The sequence below is a fragment of the Gossypium raimondii genome, chromosome 12 (genome assembly GCF_025698545.1).
Source record: "Gossypium raimondii isolate GPD5lz chromosome 12, ASM2569854v1, whole genome shotgun sequence".
NCBI classification, from domain to species: domain Eukaryota; kingdom Viridiplantae; phylum Streptophyta; class Magnoliopsida; order Malvales; family Malvaceae; genus Gossypium; species Gossypium raimondii.
The window spans coordinates 775,955-792,253 of NC_068576.1; the positions used below are offsets into that span (position 1 = coordinate 775,955).

At 35.2% G+C, this 16,299-nt stretch overlaps 4 protein-coding genes across 4 annotated transcripts; 1 reads left to right on the forward strand and 3 right to left on the reverse strand.

The window, feature by feature from the left end:
• Positions 1 to 3,447: 3,447 nt before the first annotated feature.
• Positions 3,448 to 5,301, reverse strand: LOC105762628 (uncharacterized). The gene has a single exon (XM_012580418.2). The coding sequence runs from the start codon at positions 5,028 to 5,030 to the stop codon at positions 3,645 to 3,647; it is 1,386 nt and encodes a 461-aa protein (XP_012435872.1). The 5' UTR covers positions 5,031 to 5,301; the 3' UTR covers positions 3,448 to 3,644.
• Positions 5,302 to 5,448: 147 nt separating this feature from the next.
• Positions 5,449 to 8,055, reverse strand: LOC105762629 (auxin-binding protein T85). Its single transcript, XM_012580419.2, has 5 exons — positions 7,945 to 8,055; positions 7,543 to 7,649; positions 7,192 to 7,392; positions 6,478 to 6,545; positions 5,449 to 5,726 (listed from the first exon to the last, which is right to left on the reverse strand). The coding sequence occupies exons 1-5, from the start codon at positions 8,033 to 8,035 to the stop codon at positions 5,621 to 5,623; spliced, it is 573 nt and encodes a 190-aa protein (XP_012435873.1). The 5' UTR covers positions 8,036 to 8,055; the 3' UTR covers positions 5,449 to 5,620.
• A 1,669-nt stretch (positions 8,056 to 9,724) lies between these two features.
• Positions 9,725 to 12,383, reverse strand: LOC128035340 (probable inorganic phosphate transporter 1-4). Its single transcript, XM_052624788.1, has 3 exons — positions 12,326 to 12,383; positions 9,846 to 10,281; positions 9,725 to 9,728 (listed from the first exon to the last, which is right to left on the reverse strand). The coding sequence occupies exons 1-3, from the start codon at positions 12,381 to 12,383 to the stop codon at positions 9,725 to 9,727; spliced, it is 498 nt and encodes a 165-aa protein (XP_052480748.1).
• On the forward strand, positions 12,287 to 16,271 carry LOC105762626 (putative E3 ubiquitin-protein ligase RF298). The gene is made up of 3 exons (XM_012580415.2): positions 12,287 to 12,529; positions 12,917 to 14,956; positions 15,492 to 16,271. Exons 2-3 carry the CDS (start codon positions 12,983 to 12,985, stop codon positions 16,029 to 16,031), a joined length of 2,514 nt encoding a protein of 837 aa, XP_012435869.1. The 5' UTR covers positions 12,287 to 12,529; positions 12,917 to 12,982; the 3' UTR covers positions 16,032 to 16,271.
• The last annotated feature ends 28 nt before the right edge of the window (positions 16,272 to 16,299 follow it).

The window sequence follows — 16,299 nt, forward strand, 5'->3', positions numbered from 1 at the left end:
AAAGTGTTTTTTGAAAAGTGATATGGAAAATATGTTTTTATTTTATTTTAATTGTTTATCATTGTTATAAAACAAGTGTCATGAAAAAATCAAAATATCTTTTTAGATATGATATTAAAAAGCTTAAAAGTTTTAATTATTTAAAATGATATCGATGCATGATATATCTATGCTATTTATAAAGCTATTTATTGAATCGGTGTCACGAGTCAACCGAACACCAACTCAATTAAGGAAATTACGAAATGTCCTTCGTAATTAAAATAAATTATATTATTTGAGGTCCTTTAGTTTTTTTATTTTAACAAAAACTAATAAAATATGCATAAGGTGGAATTTGAACCTACATTAATTAGATTAGTAAAACCTTAAATTTACCACTCAATTAAAATATTATTTTAAGATTTCATGTACATTTTCATTTTAATATACACAATACGTTTTATGTATTATTATTAATTAATTTCAAAACATACGTTAATTTATTATATATTATTTTCAAATATATCTCCATATTCTAATAAATTTTAATTGTTTTAAATAATTAATATAAGCATTTGTAAAATTTAATTCAAAATATATAAACCAGGCATGGTATATAAAGAGGAAACCTTACAAACCTGAAGGTAAATTACATTTTAGGTCATCAATTTAACATCAATTTTCATACAGGTCACAAAAGATTAATTTAAATGGATTATACCATTGAACTTTTATTATTAACAAATTATGCCACTTACGCTAATTCCATTAAATAAAGGTAAAAACACTTTTCTAGTGACTTTTAATTTTAATTTCGAAATTGAGTAAATTAGTTATTTAAAAAATTGAAATAATTTAATCCCTATCAATTTTGAAAGTGAGCAAAGAAGGACAATTAATCACAATATTAATGTTTTTTTGTCAATTCTACCTAATTTTATTTGGTATAATAACAAATTTAACATTCAATGTTTATATATTTGTGTAAATGTTAACAAAATGTGTAAATTTTGTAGGTTAAATTTATTAAATTGAGACCAAATTTGTTAAAATAAGATCAAATTAACAAAATATGTAAGCTTTAAGGGCTAAAACTACTATTATACAAAAAGAAAAAGATGTATGATTGTGATTAATTTTTCTTAGTTACTCACTTTTGAAATTGATAGGGTCAAATTGCTTTGATTTTTTTAGATGGACTAATTTGCTTAATATCAAAATTGAGAGGGACCAAAAAGTTATTTTTACCTTAAATAACTTTAATGTAAAAACTGCGTATACAAAATTTTATCATTCGAGAAGACTTCGATTCTCTTCCAGGAAAAAGGAAACTATTCAAAAGGAGAATGAGACTGAGAAAGCCAGAAAGGTGGAGCTGAAAAAGGTGGCTGCCAAGAAGACCGACGGAGTTGAAGGGATAATATTCAAAGCCTTTTTATTAAGCCCCCACATTTGGATCAACCTATCTCCACTCTTCTCTCTGAATCAACAATGGCTTCTGGCCGCACTATTGTGAGTAATTGTGAAGGGAACTATAGGGGAACACACCAACTTTCAAGGGTAATGTTCTGCTATGGTACTCAAATTTTCAACTTTCTAAAATTTCAATTTTCTTTAAGTGGTTGTGTCTAACCCGTATTTGAATATAAGTACGAGAAGATAATCCTCTTACATGAGAAGCAACTTCGTAACATATTACTACTATTCTCAGGTCCCTTCTACTTATGAGGGGGAAAGCAAGGCATGTAATGTGCCATCTCCGAGCAAAAGGGTCAGCAATCAGCATTACATCCTTCCGAGTTCAGCCTCGTAACAACCAAGTTCAGTCTCCACCAATTCCTACCTAGGCTGGTGCCATGACTCTGTGGCAGCCTGGTGTTCAAGGTCCACAACTCCGCATGCAATGTCAATGAGGCACTGAATATGATGATGCCAAAATCGGGAATCCTCCGTCGTCCTATTGTCATGCTTGCTCCTGGGCATCCGATGATAACAAGCCCTTGAAAACTTCCTCATGGCGGTACGGGGTGTTCTTGCCATGGACAATGGGAGCAAGGAAACCTACTAAACACCTTCCACCACGTGCCCCTAAAAAGAAGAATGCTTGCATTACCTTCACTTGTTGAGACTCATGTTGCAGAGTCTACTTCTGAACCAGGCATCAAATATTAAACATAAACCAGTACAAGTCAAGCTCAAAGCCAGCCCTAGGGCCATATCAATATGAATTGTCAAAGGCATTGCTCGTACGCACTTCTTAGCTCTAAAAAGAGCATTAACTTACTGTACAAATGCGGTTCAAGTGCTGTAAGAGTTTCTTGTGTTTCCCCCTTCGCTTTTTCTCTAATTTTCCTCAGCAAGGTTATGTTCTAGCAATTGTCACAATACTTGTTGAAAGCCATGGTAGGGCTTAGCAGGTAGTTGAGCTTTAGTGTGAATTAGATATACTGAGTGTGAGGATCAGAGTTTTGTATTTAAGTCATTTATATTCGTCTCTTTTACACAACTTAATCATCATTAGAGTTCCCGAAAATAGTAGTCACTACCCCTTCCGCACATCAATTGCTCTATTGGAGAACATGAAGGATTTGGCTACTCTAAAAAGTTCTCGAGATAGTCCTGCAGTTATCAATTAACGGATCAAGCAATAAATTCTTTGATAACGTGTTCTTAAGAAGACTAATGACCAATGTAGCACCAACTTCAATGATTGAATGAGTAATATTAAGGTCTCTAGCAAGAAGTTCAGCCACCATGTTGGTAGAATAACCAAGAAAACGATGTGAACCTGCAATCCAACTTCCCTCATGGTTGTGAACCTGGATTACCGATGGATGATCCATCACAGTTGAGTTTAAACCAACCAGGGTTAGGTAGATTCCATTTGAAAGGCATGACCAGTGTGCAGAAAAGACTTCAGCAGCAGATGTCAGGGTGTTTGACACGATGGCAGTAAGCTTAGACGAGATTCCAGGGGTGTCTAGGCCTTTAGTAATCAGCCAATCCTTGAAGGGTAGAATAAAACTTGGAAGCATAGCGGCAGGAATGCTTATATGACTCCAAAAAGGTTTTATGATGCTGCAGTCTTAGAGTTCACTTGCAAAGGCCTAAACTCCCTATTTAAATGTCACTACTTTTTGTTTACTTGAATTAATTTAAATGTCATTACTTTTTTTGGCAATTTTCCTAACAGGGTTAATGCAAATGCTCTCCTAAATGAAACCCTTGATTAGGAGGATAACACCAAATTATAGCATCTAAACTTTCATTAGCACCCATTAAAATGCAAACATCAAACTTCTCAAATGCCTAGCAGATACAGTTAATAAACTTAAAAGCCTCATGTTCAAGATCACATCAATATGTTAATCTCAGTCCGTTAAAACCCAAGCTTCTTTTTTTTTTTTTTTTGTTGGCCATAATGAAGAAGCAATATCATGGTTAGTAAAAATGGATACGTGTAAATGCAGTTTTAATATGTACACAGATGCTTCAATTTCATTTCAAGTGTAAAGGGTACACAATAATAGATGTTTGCATTTCAAACGAGAAATGAATCCAGGGGACAAATATGAGGAACACAAGGGAAAAAAAAAGGAAACAATGCAGTAAATTATGAGCAATAAACATCAACAATTTCAGATGAAACTACACGCTTTTCATCAAGCTTTAATCGGTTCGTCATCGTCTTCAATATCCCAGCTTAAATCCTCCTCTTCTTCAGCTGCACTTAGTCTCTTCCTCAGCTCATCCCTATTGGAGCTCGGGCTCCCACCATGAGTTTCTTTCTTATCATCAATGCTGCTGAGATCCTCAATTTCATCCCACCCAAGATCCTCCTCTTCCTCCTCCTCAGCCATTGATGGATGGCTTGACGCCACAGAAATGTCACTGTCTTTACCTTTGCCATTACTAGGCTCTTTATTCTCTCTGTCTTTAGCTTCAGAAGCTACTTTCTCAACAGATTTCGCCATTGAATCATCCTTGCATACCTCCTCATTCTTCTCCAAATTAACTTTCTCAGTTACAATATTGCCACTACTTGATTCATCAACATTACCCTTTACTTTCTCAACAGGATTCTTTTCAACAACTTGATCCTTATTCTCCAAAAGAACATCTTTTTCACCCTTCTCTCCCACAGTTTCTTTCTCCAAAAGATCACTTTTTTCTGCCTTATCTTTCACAGTTTCATCTTTTTCTTTCTTATCCACATCTTGCTTCTTCAAACTCGCCTTCGGCACCGTATTTCTCTCATCCACCTCTTCCTCTTCCTCATCTTCATCAACATCCCAACTCAGTTCCTCCTCTTCTTCCCTAGAAATCGCTCTATTAACAAGCTTAACCCTCATATCCTCAGCTTGCTTAAGCTTAAAAACCTTATAAAAGTACCTACACCAAAACGTCTCATGATCAACCCCATTTGAAACACCAACAATCCTTGTATAAATACTCCCCATTTCCCCATTCTCTTCCATCAATCTCTCAATCTCTTCCTTTTTCTCTTCCAAACCGAACCCTGATTTCCACTTCTTGTAATCCTCCAAATCCTCTGGCTCTTCGATGTAAGTATTAATATCCCCTTGAATTGCCCTCACTTGAGCATCGAATCGACTGTACCGTTTCGAGTTCAAGCTCCGTTGGGTGATCTTACTCTCGGAGGAAGAGGAATCGGATTCGTTATCGGCAGCTAGTATTGCATCCTTGCCTTGATTGATGATCTGAGTCGTTCCCTTTATAACCGTGTTCCCGAACTCATCAATGACTTGCCCTACGTTCCCTAATGAATCCTGAGCTACCTCAATTTCTTTTTTGAGACCCAACCCGAATTCTTCGAGATCGCGACGGTAAGTCTCGATGACGGATTCGGATCTGGTTGCTATCGTTTGGATCAGGCCGCCGAAGCTCCATCCGCTAGGGTTAGGGTTGGGATCGGGCACCCTGGGAGAAGAATCGGGAGTGGAGTAATCGGCTTTGGGTGAATCGGATTCGAGTTGGGGTTTAGGAGGATCCGGATCATCGGCGAAAACTGATTTGAAAAAATTCATGAAGAAAAATTGGGGTTTCCTGGGTTAAAGAACTGAAAATGAAAGGGAAATGAAAATTTTGGATAAAATTTGGGGGAACAAAGTTTTTTTTGTTAAGTTTGTGTTTTCTGAATAGTGAAATAATAGCGAAACTATGGATGTGAAGAGCGCATCAAAAGAGGGTGGAGGGCCTATTTCTTGTTGGTTTTTGACGGTGAACCAGACCGGTTCAGTTTCTAGACACTGTTGTCCACTTGTTTGCTTATAAATAAAAGGTCTAACTTTGATTTGAATCCCTCTACTATGTTAATTTTTAAATTTAATCCTTATATTTTAATTTCACCTAATTTGTGAAGAGTGCCATATTTTAACTATTCATTGGGAACAGAGGGATGAGAAGTTTCAAGGGAAACCGTCAATTGATTATGAAAGTGTCAAATGAAATGAAAATAGAAAATGGATTCAGACTTCAAAATGAGTGGGAAAATATACACACTAAGCTAAGATGTTGTAATCTTTATGTAATTTGTAAAGTAATCTGAGCAGTAAAATGGGAATGGCCCCATTACAGTGTTCATATAGAAGCATGTGAAGGGGCGTGTCTTCAAAAATTAAAGCTCATCTTTCTGAGGTACTTGAAAGCACTGCTCATCCCAATAGTAGGGAAACTTCAACTTAGCTGCAGTGTGAGGCATCAACCAATCTTCATATATGAACCTAAATGCAAATTTCAATTGAAAAAGGAAAAGTAATCATCCTCAGCATTCATGAATGAGAGAATCAAGGGAAAGTATCACAAGGAACTAGTAAAACAAGGGCCGCATTTTCAGTTTCATACAAGAAAATTTGTTGAAAATACAAAGTTTTCGGGTTAAAAGAATGAACAATCGCACCCAATAATGTTCTTTAAATTCTATTTTGCGTATAGTAACTTGAGCAACATCTTCAATCATGCAGGAAACATCAACAGGTGGAATTGCAATCATGATGCGTGCATGCTCAAACAGTAATTCATTCTTGTGTTCTTAAACAAGTAACAATGGCAATGGAACATGTTTAGATAAAGAAAATGTGGGTCATGTTTTAAAAGATACATGGACAGCCTTTGCTTTAAGCTTCCAAACAACTGCTCCCACTTTTCTTTCTCTTAATTGAGTAAAGGACAGTTAAAGTTTCAAGGTAAGTAAATTCCATCTTGATGTACTCTAATATAGCAACTTAAAGGACTATAAAAACCAAGGCAAAGTGCTTCGAGAATGGGTGCTTTCGGTTCGTTTATTTTAAATGTTAGGAAGATGTCATTCGAAACTAGCAAGAACTAAAATGTGTCAACCAGCAAACATTTGGAAGGGTGAAAGCCAAAGATAGCAACCATGGTTTTCAACTGGACAATGGAAATACAAAAGGACATCCATCAACTAATGGTGAAAATGTTGATGCAAAACGAGACAGAAGAAAAATTACATACACTTTGATAGGAGGCCGAGATATTATCACAAGCATTTGCAAATCCTCATGTTCATTTGTATTCCAGACCTGCAATGACAATCATGAATAATTGAAAAACAAGGAATGTCTGTGAAATTCATCATAGTGACGTCATTGTTCATCGGGTCCTTCCCTCCATTTCACCTAATATCATAGTAATTCTTACAGTCATCAAATCTTTAACCTAAAGACTATAGCATATGTTAGTGCTTAAACTGAAATGCACATTCACACTCCAAACTTGCATCCAGTGGAGATACCTAATTAAACCGAAAACATTAACAATCCTCCAAATCAGTGGCAACTACCAAGCAAGATTAGATTGCACCAACAAAGAGAACGTTTTCCAAAGTTAAGAAGGAGGTTAAACTTAAACAAAAATAGAAGGATATTAGCAATTAGCATGTTTGATAGCATTGAAGTGAAGAAAGGGGCAATGCATTTTCCATAACCTTATAAAGTAAAGATTAATACGACCATATCGATTATTGATGCATAGCATTGGCTAGGGAAATGATCAAAGTTTCTCAATCCTCTGAGGATTTTCTTGCTTCATGATTCCTACTATTTTTCAAAAGGTGATAAATAACCACATCATCTTACTACATGCGAACCCTAAGACAAAACTGTCTCTGTTTCGAGATTCCTATGGTTCTTCACATCAATCACATTCATAATAGTGAAAATATTTTACCTGGTGAACATCATTGACAGGGATATGAAACGTGCTATTCGAAAATATAAAGTGCTCCTCCGGTTTTCCAGGGTACTTATTAGAACTCGAGGCGAGATATAGAGTGCCACTGCCCTTAAGAACAACAAAAACTTCTTCACAAGAGTGCCTATGGATCGGCGTGCGCGATCCTGGTGCAAATGTTTGAAGCCAAACCTCAACCTAAGCAAAACCCAAAAACAGTTATTCTATGGAGAATATTCAACATCTTCTATTCAAATTTACATAAAAATATAATTATTTGTGAAAATTCGGAAAAGTAGGCCAATTTACAAAAGGAAATAGTATTATATATCTAAATAAACTGCATACTTCTTTCAACCCATGCAAGAGAGAACCGGCAACAGTTATGTGGGATAAACCTCCTCTTCCATAATTATCCTGTGGAAGATCAGCAATGTTCCTCACCAGAGGTAACCCTGTATCAAAAAACACCAAAATATATATTATTTCACACAAAATCAGCCATTAAAAAACTGAAGAAATCCTAGTAATCTTCTTAATGAACTTGACCCGTATTGACTGGACAAATAAATAAATTAAACTCCACATAAATCAATGATCAAGGAACTGCTGCAACCTCCAATGTTTTTTTCTCCAGGTCAATATAAAGCAACTATGGTGGAAACTAAAACAAGCCGATTCGAAAACGAGGGAAAATTGGTGAAAGACTGAAGCAAACCCAGAAAGGAAGAGGAATGAAAAGAGGGTTACCTTTGATGGAGCAGTGAGAAGCTTCGAGAGTTTGAAAGAATGGAAGCAAGTTGAAGAGAAGGAAGAAGGAAATGAAGCAAGGTCCAGTCATCTTTCTCTGTTACTTTCCGGAATAGGCTGAAATTGGACTTTTATTTCTCCTTTTTTCAATTAAAAAAATATGGGCTTTAGTGTCCGAATAGGCCCATTCGGGTTTTTGCCATGTCATCATAACTGCCACGTCAGAAAGTTCTCCAAAGAAAACAAAATGGTTAAATTTTATTTTGAGCACTGTATTCTTTGTAGATTTAGAATTTAGTCTCTCAACTTTTATTTTGAATAATTTAGTCTTTTGACTTTTCAGATTGAAGAATTCAAGTTCAATTGTTAATATAATATTCAAGTTCAGGTTCGAAACTTTTTTAGTTGCATGACTATCAAATAATTATTTTTTAAAATTTTAAATTTCACACCAATAAATTTAATAAAAATTTAAAAATATTAACAATATTAAATAATTTTATTTATATTTTAAAATTTTAAAAATAAAGAAATTAAATTCAACCTTACAATTTTAAAAATCTTTGTTTCAATTTTGTGGTTTTAGTAACATTTTATGCCAATAACTATTTAAACAAGTTTAATATTTTCTTAATATATTTTTATAAATTCAACCTCGACTTTTGTCTAGCGGTATTAGGTGTTTAACTTAAGGGTAAATTGTATATATAGTCACCTAATTATTAAAAATAAAATTTAAGTACCCAAATTAAAAGATTGTAATTCAAGTACTCATTTGGTCACTCCATTAAAATCACAAATAGCAAGTTAACATGACAGTTAAAAATTTTGGTATAATAACAATTTGATCCTCAACTTTTACATATTATATCAATTTAGTCATAATTTTAAAAATTAACCTTCAAAATTTACAATTGATCTCAATTAGATCCTAATTCTAAAAATTGAAAGAAATTTATAAAAAAAAAAAAAACATAAATGTTTTCAATAGATATGATTATTTTAATATTAAATAAAATAAAAATCCTCAACCTCATCCCTCTTCCTCTTCCTCTCCCCCTCCTCCACTGGACCTCCCTCCACCATTGTTTCCTCTCCCTTGTCTTAAAAACTCATGTTGTAAGTTCGAATCACAAGGATAGTCATACTTCTTGTGTGTGTAAGTTGATAGTGATTTGCTTCTGTCATGTGTGTGCAAGTCAATTATGAATATATATAATTTGGGTAAAATATCCCATTAGTCACCCTAAAAATGAAATATTCCTATTTTGATCACTTAAAATTTTTTAATTAAATTGCGCAAATCATCACTCGTCCGCTTTCTCCTTAATGAGGTTTTGATTTGCATTCCACGTCATTTATTAATTCCCACCTAATTAATTTTTTCTCCTATTCTATGGCAAATGGGTCTCCAAACCCTTCTTTCTCTCTACCATTTTTTTTGGATAAACTATAAAAATAGTCACTTTTGTTTGCCTCAGGTTACATTTTAGTCACTTATGTTTGAAATGTTACGTTTTAGTCACTTATGTTATTATTTTGTTACGAAGTGATCACTCTTCCGTTAAGTTCCGTTATCTCCCTAACGGTAATCCTACATGGCAGTCCAGCTAGATTTTAAGTTCCAACTTGGATTTCCTAATGGGATTAGAATAGATTTTTAATTAAATAATTAAATATTTTAAACTCTAAATCTTAATTAAAAAACCTTCATCTCCTCCCTTTTTTTAGTTTTCTTTTTCAGGTGACTAAGAAAGCTATTATCATCAGAATTTTTTAGTCACCTACAAAAACAAAAGAGGATTCAATGGAGGGTCCAGGTATGTCTTCTTCACCGAAAAATTTATGTTCTAAAACTTAAAATCAAGTGGTTGTCGACAAATTTATGTAATAAGATGAACTGCAATGACTGCAGCATGTGAAAACCAAGCCAAAACTTGAAGAAGCAAAGGGTTGCCATTACACCATCTGGAGACTTTCCGAAGGAAAGTCCAGAGGCAATGGAACAGATCACCATGAGCATCAAGTTGAGTCCATAAACTCGTTTTCGTCCTAATTTATCACCGAGCCAGCCAAATAAAAGTTGTCCAGCTAAAGTTCTGCAAAAGGCCACACCATTAACAACAGCTGCAATACGAGGAGGCAAAGTTCTAGGCTTTTCAGAAAGTGCATCGAAGTAGTAAATACGACCGAGCAATTTTGTGATAAAAGAGATGCTAAAAAGGTCATAAGCGTCAGTGAAGAAACCTATTCCAGCAATCACAATTGCGGTGAAATGGTACCATTGTGTCTTTGCTGCATGCAACGCATTAAGAACTCCAAGTTGGTTTGCGATTTCTGTCTTTTTTTACTTGAAACAAGATCAAGTAGGAAATTAACAAAACATAGGAATTCTGAGTTTTCTCTGAATAAACAATCCCATGTCAAATAAAAATGGAAAAAGCCCCAAGTTGAACAAAAGTTGGTTCAGCCATTGAAACAAACTGTTTTGACTTTTCATTCTAGGATGTTAACTGGAACATCATTTTTTCACATGCTGCAGTCATTGCAGTTCATCTTATTACATAAATTTGTCGACAACCACTTGATTTTAAGTCTTAGAACATAAATTTGTCGGTGAAGAAGACATACATGGACCCTCTATTGAATCCTCTTTTGTTTTTGTAGGTGAATAAAAAATTCTGATGATAATAGATTTCTTAGTCAACTGAAAAAGAAAACTAAAAAAAGGGGAAGATGAATGATTTTTTAACTAAGATTTAGGGTTTAAAATTTTTAATTAATTAACTTTATTTAATTAAAAATTTATTCTCGTCCCATTAGGAAATCCAAGTTGGCACTTAAAATCTAGTTGAATTGTCACGTAGGATTACCGTAAGGAGATAAAGGAACTTAACGGAAGAGTGATCACTTCGTAACAAAATAATAACATAAGTGACTAAAACGTAACATTTCAAACATAAGTGACTAAAATGTAACCTGAGGGAAACAAAAGTGACTATTTTTGTAGTTTACCCTTTTTTTTATTTACATAAAATATTTAAAATTTTATTCTTTCTTCGTCTCCATAGTAAACCATAAAAATTAAAAACACATTTCCTCCCTCTCATGCAGCCAATGTCGTTGCTCCGCCACCGACTTAAATAATGGCACTGATCCATTATTCATCTTAACGTCTTAAACATGAATCGAGCTTGAATTTTCCAGAAAGCTTCAAGAATACCCCAAAATGATTCTCAAACTCTCAGCTCCTTCTTGTTCGATCTCCAACGTTGGGAATCTAATCGTCCTTCGTTCAAAACTAGTGCTTCCTCGCAATCTCCTTTGCAGCTCCACCGTTCGGATTTGCAAAAGGACAACCAAAACTCCTTAGATGTGGTTGGGTTCGAGCCTTCTTTTTCTCTCCTCTGTTGCTTTCGATTTTAAAGATACAGGTAACCGAGTTGCTTGAATTTTTGTTGCAGTTTATTTATTGCTTGCAGGTTTTGGGTTTAGTGGTAGAATGATCAAGACTATGATAGTGCCTTGGGTTGTGGATTGTAAGAAAATGGGAGATTTTGGTTCGGGTTAGATGCTAGGTGATGATGATGAAATATTTCCAAAAATTCATTATTTTTCTCAGGAAAAAAAAGCCATTAATGGCAATAAAATCAGAAAATTTAAAAGGGTGCCATTTATAGATTATATACGAAACCACTACAAATTTAACTTTCCCTTCAATGTAATATGTAACGCATCAAAAACAAGAAAAATGGTTCTTCTCCTTCTCCATTGCTCTACTCCTCTTCTTTTCTAGGTATGAGAAACAGACTGTCTCATTTTGCATTTTCTTTTTTAGTTCTTCAAATTTTCTAAGAAAAAAAGTATGGTTTTTAGTGTATGTTAATGCTGATTTTTTCCAATTAAATTTGTTTTTTTTATGTTTATGTTTGACGCTTCTATGTTTTAATTTACTTTATTTATAAATTAGATTTTTAACTTTACGATTTAATTGTATTATTAAGTTTTTAATTTTGTAAGCACAAAGCCAAAATTTGTAAAAATTAAAGTAGAATTTTTTAAAAAATTTCGTAAAGACAAAATTTATAGAAATTAAAGTAGAAAAATTAATTTTAAATGTGGTAAACCTTAAATATAAATATCTAATAACATTGAAATAAAATAAATAATACATGTAAGAAAATTGAGGCTAAAATTTGGTTACTCCTTTTTTTCCTTTTATCTTTGCTAAAATTTTATTTATTTATTTATTTTAATGTTTTTAATTGTCTTGTCTTCTACCCCTTTTAAACGGTGCCGTATAATGCTTTGAATAAACTCCGTAAAATCTTATTTTATTATATTTCTTCAGCTTCTCTAATTCATCCTCCTCTGCTCTCACTCATTGTTTGCTGCCACCTCCCGCCGCCCGCCGGTATCTTTTTACTCCGAAATTCCATCTCCGAACTCTCATTGCCCTCTTTCTTTTGGCTACCAGATTGGGTTTTCAAAAAATCCCTAAAAAGGCTAGATCTACGGCCCAAGTCGCGGCTTCCACCTCCCAAAAAGGATCTATTTCCTCCGCTCCAATCGAAATCCACTCCTAGTATGTCGTTTTTTTCGTCCCTTGCTCTCCCTCTCTACTTCTTGCTTGAAATAGACTTTCGGTTTTTTTTTCTTTTTTTTAATTTTCAACTTCTTGTCGTGTTTATTTATTTATTTATTTATTTTGTGTGTGTGTATCATGTATTTATCTGTTTTGAGGATAAAGTTGGATTTTTTATAATTTGAATCTTATTGTAAGCTGTAGTTAACTTGTATTTTAGTGTCTGTTTATAGGAGTATTGTATGCTTTAATTTGCATTAAAGTTACACTGTATATCAGTATGTCAGTCTGCTGTTCATTTCTATTAGCAACTGGTTTTTTTTCAAATTCATAATTTTTATTGAATTTTCACATGTTTATTTCCTGCTTGTTTTCTTCTTCATACAGGGTTTGTTGAGAGGGAGAGAGAATTTATTTGGAAATTGTGAGATATTTTTTATTGTTGTTCATAAGATGGGTGAAAAGAATGATAGTGGTGGTGGTAGTATTGCTTGCAAACTAGGGACTTCTATCTTACATCAGGATAAAGGAAGTAAGAACAAGAGAAAATTAGATGATCCTTCTTTAGAGAATCCGGTTATGGTTCCTTTGTCCATGAGTGAATTCGCTTCTTACGCATTACCTCTGGAGATATTCAGAGGCCCTGTACTTGGACCATTGGAGGTAGAATCCTCTATGGGATCTCTTAGTGAAGTTTTTGAACCTGCTGATTGGGATGATCCAATTGCTTGTCAACTTGAGGAATTACTGTTATCTAATTTGCAAATGATTTTCCAGAACGCTATTAAAAAGATTGTTGAGTGTGGATTTAAGGAAGATGTTGCGGAAAAGGCCATTTCGAGGCATGGTCTCTATCAAGGGGGTAAAGATCTTGTGTCGAATGTTGTGAATGATGCTATTGCTTCCTTGAAGAAAGGGATAGAAGGTGATATTTCAATTCATCTGTTCGAGGATTTGCAGCAGCTAGTGGTGTATACAATGCTGGAGATGATTAGTGTGCTTAGAGAGGTTAAACCATGTCTATCTATTGCAGAAGCAATGTGGTGGTTGTTAATGTTTGATCTAAACATTTCCGTGGCATGTGAAGTGGAAGGAGATATTTTGCGTAATTTAGGTTGTGTGGAAGTCTCTGGAGAGAGCTCCTCTGATTCTAACCCCAAGTCGAGAGCGGGAACTCAAAATCCCGAAACTAAACTTTCAATCTCGAATCAGTCCAATGGTTCAAAACCTTCATTGTCCTCTGAAGCACTCAAATTTGGAAGTTTCCCTAATTTACCTAAACCCAAAAGTCCTCTTCCTTATGAAGGGATGACACCAGAGAAAGAATTTTTGGTCTCTAGGAGTGTTTCTGGAGATTATGTCCCGGTTGCATCTATCTCTGAAGAGAAAACAGGGACTGGTAGAAAGGGGCGCTCCAAAAAGGAACTAGCTGCAATCCGGAAAAAATCCTTCAATATGGAAATTAACAGGGCGGCCTATTGGAAAAGTTTTAGAGCTGTGAAACTAGCTGCCTCTGGCAGTTCTGTTGTTGAAAAGAGAATGAAGTCTCCATCTGAATTACCATCTGTGCATATGAAAGATTCTTCACCAAATGTAGTTATGGAAGCTGGAGCTTTAGCTGATGAAAGTCATCATGTGGCAGATGATTCTTCAACATTGAAGGGTACTAAATCTACAGTTCCAACTGCAAATACTGGGCTTGCACCTTCATTGTCTTTGGAAAATAAACCTGTTCCAAAATCTAAAGGAGGAACCTCAAAATCTTCTAAGACACCTGAACAAGATGCAGGAAAGAAACCCGCTCCAAAGGCCAAAGGCAGCACTTCTATGTCTTCTAAGTCAATCGATTACTGTGCTGGAATTCCATATGATGAATCTCTAGGAAAATACATCCCACAAAATGAGAAGGATGAAATGATTTTGAAGCTTGTTCCAAGGATAGAGGAACTGCAGAATGAACTAGATAGTTGGACTCAATGGACCAATCAGAAGGTCATGCAGGCTGCTCGAAGGCTTAGCAAGGACCAAGCTGAACTTAAATCACTGAGGCAAGAGAAGGAAGAAGTAGAACAGCTCAAAAGGGAAAAGGAAATCATGGAGGAGAATACCATGAAGAGGCTGTCTGAAATGGAGTTTGCGTTGAATAACGCAACTAGTCAGGTTGAGGATGCTAACAATACTGTTCAGAAGCTTGAGGTGGAGCATTCTATGCTGAAGATGGAGATGGAGGTTGCTAAATCACAAGCTATTGCTTCAGCTGTAAGTTGTCGAGAGGCATTGGAGAGAGAACAAAAGGCACTTAAGGATATTCAGTCATGGGAAGGACAGAGGAGCTTGCTTCAGGAGGAGCTTGCTTCGGAGAAGCAGAAGGCAACAGAGCTGCAAAGGAAAGTAGGCAAGGCTAAAAATATCTACAGCCAAATTGAGGTATGGCTCATCGTCAAAATGCTCATTGACTTGCTAAATAAACCTTAATCAACGTATATTTTACTTCTGCCTTGTTAAGTTAATATATGGCTGTTAATCTTCCCTAACTAAATAGATTAGGGAGATTATAGAATGGTAAGATGAGGAGAAGACAGATTATCGAATAAAATGCCCCCAAGAGAAAACAATAAAGTATAAAACTCTAAGAGACCATAAGAATTTGCAAAAATGTGTACAGGTACCAATCTGTCTTCTTTGCAAATTATCATGAAATTAGTCAAAAGGATGGCAAGACTTTGCAAACCCCTGACAGGTTGTCTACCATCTAGATCTATAAGCCAGTAAAGACAATTATTGATACCAAGAATGGTCAAACGTCTTATTCTTGGCAACTTTCTCATTCAAAAATTTCCGTCTTCATTTTATGGCAAGATTCATGAAGGTGCTTAGAGAAGTGGACTTAGCTGTTTATGCCCTTAAATAGATTAATTCTATTTACTTATATTTTTCTCATGAGAAACGGTGAAAGTTGCAGATGACATGGAAAGAGGAGAGGATGGCAAAGGAGAAGTTCTTTGCTCAGGCTGCCTCCATTAGGAAGGAAAGAGAAAGTCTTGAAGCTGTAGCAAAAGTGGAGGAGGATAAGATTAAGCTGAAAGCTGAAAAAGATATGAAGAAATATGGAGAGGAGATAAAAATGCTTGAGAACAAGTTATCCAAGTTGAAGATGAAGCTGGATTCTTCAAAAATAGCAGCACTTTGGGGTTGCATCGATGGTGGAAATGGCCAGTGCTCTTCTGTCAACGAGGGGTATCATAGTCCAAGTTTCTCTAAAAGGGTGGTTGACATTAATGATTATTCAGGGAGCAGAGGTCTGAAACAGGAGCGGGAGTGCGTCATGTGCTTATCAGAAGAGAAGATAGTGGTATTTCTTCCATGTGCTCATCAGGTCCTATGTGTTAAATGCAATGAGCTCCATGAGAAACAACGGATGAAGGACTGTCCTGCTTGTAGGACCATGATCAGTAACCGCATATGTGCACGTCTTGCTAAGCCACATGCTATAGCTCGCTGAACCATTTTGCTCGACTAAGACCAGTGAGTTGATGGTAGATAGGTGAAAAAGGAGCTCTGAGAAGTCCCTTCAAACCTCATGTGCCTTTTGTTTTTGTTTTGGGGTCTTTGGAGTAGTTTATACAAGTAGTTTAAAAGTATGAAAAAGATAAAAATAGAAGAGAAAGTTTTTATAGCTCACAACCATCTAATAAAGGTTGTTTCTTTTCCATATAATGATATAATATATGATTTAGATCTACATTTACGTTTTACCATCAAGTGTTGCT

Excerpts from the sequence above, each read along its gene's own strand:
- LOC105762629 (XM_012580419.2), bottom strand. The coding sequence starts at position 8,035 with ATGACTGGACCTTGCTTCATTTCCTTCTTCCTTCTCTTCAACTTGCTT. Across the intron at positions 7,650-7,944 it reads TTCTCACTGCTCCATCAAAG|GGTTACCTCTGGTGAGGAAC; the intron begins GTAACCCTCTTT and ends TTTTTGATACAG. Across the intron at positions 6,546-7,191 it reads CTGTCAATGATGTTCACCAG|GTCTGGAATACAAATGAACA; the intron begins GTAAAATATTTT and ends TTGTCATTGCAG.
- LOC128035340 (XM_052624788.1), bottom strand. The coding sequence starts at position 12,383 with ATGGAATTTCGGAGTAAAAAGATACCGGCGGGCGGCGGGAGGTGGCAG. Across the intron at positions 10,282-12,325 it reads GAGGTGGCAGCAAACAATGA|AAATCGCAAACCAACTTGGA; the intron begins GTGAGAGCAGAG and ends AAAAAAAGACAG.
- LOC105762628 (XM_012580418.2), bottom strand. The coding sequence starts at position 5,030 with ATGAATTTTTTCAAATCAGTTTTCGCCGATGATCCGGATCCTCCTAAA.
- LOC105762626 (XM_012580415.2), top strand. The coding sequence starts at position 12,983 with ATGGGTGAAAAGAATGATAGTGGTGGTGGTAGTATTGCTTGCAAACTA. Across the intron at positions 14,957-15,491 it reads ATATCTACAGCCAAATTGAG|ATGACATGGAAAGAGGAGAG; the intron begins GTATGGCTCATC and ends TGAAAGTTGCAG.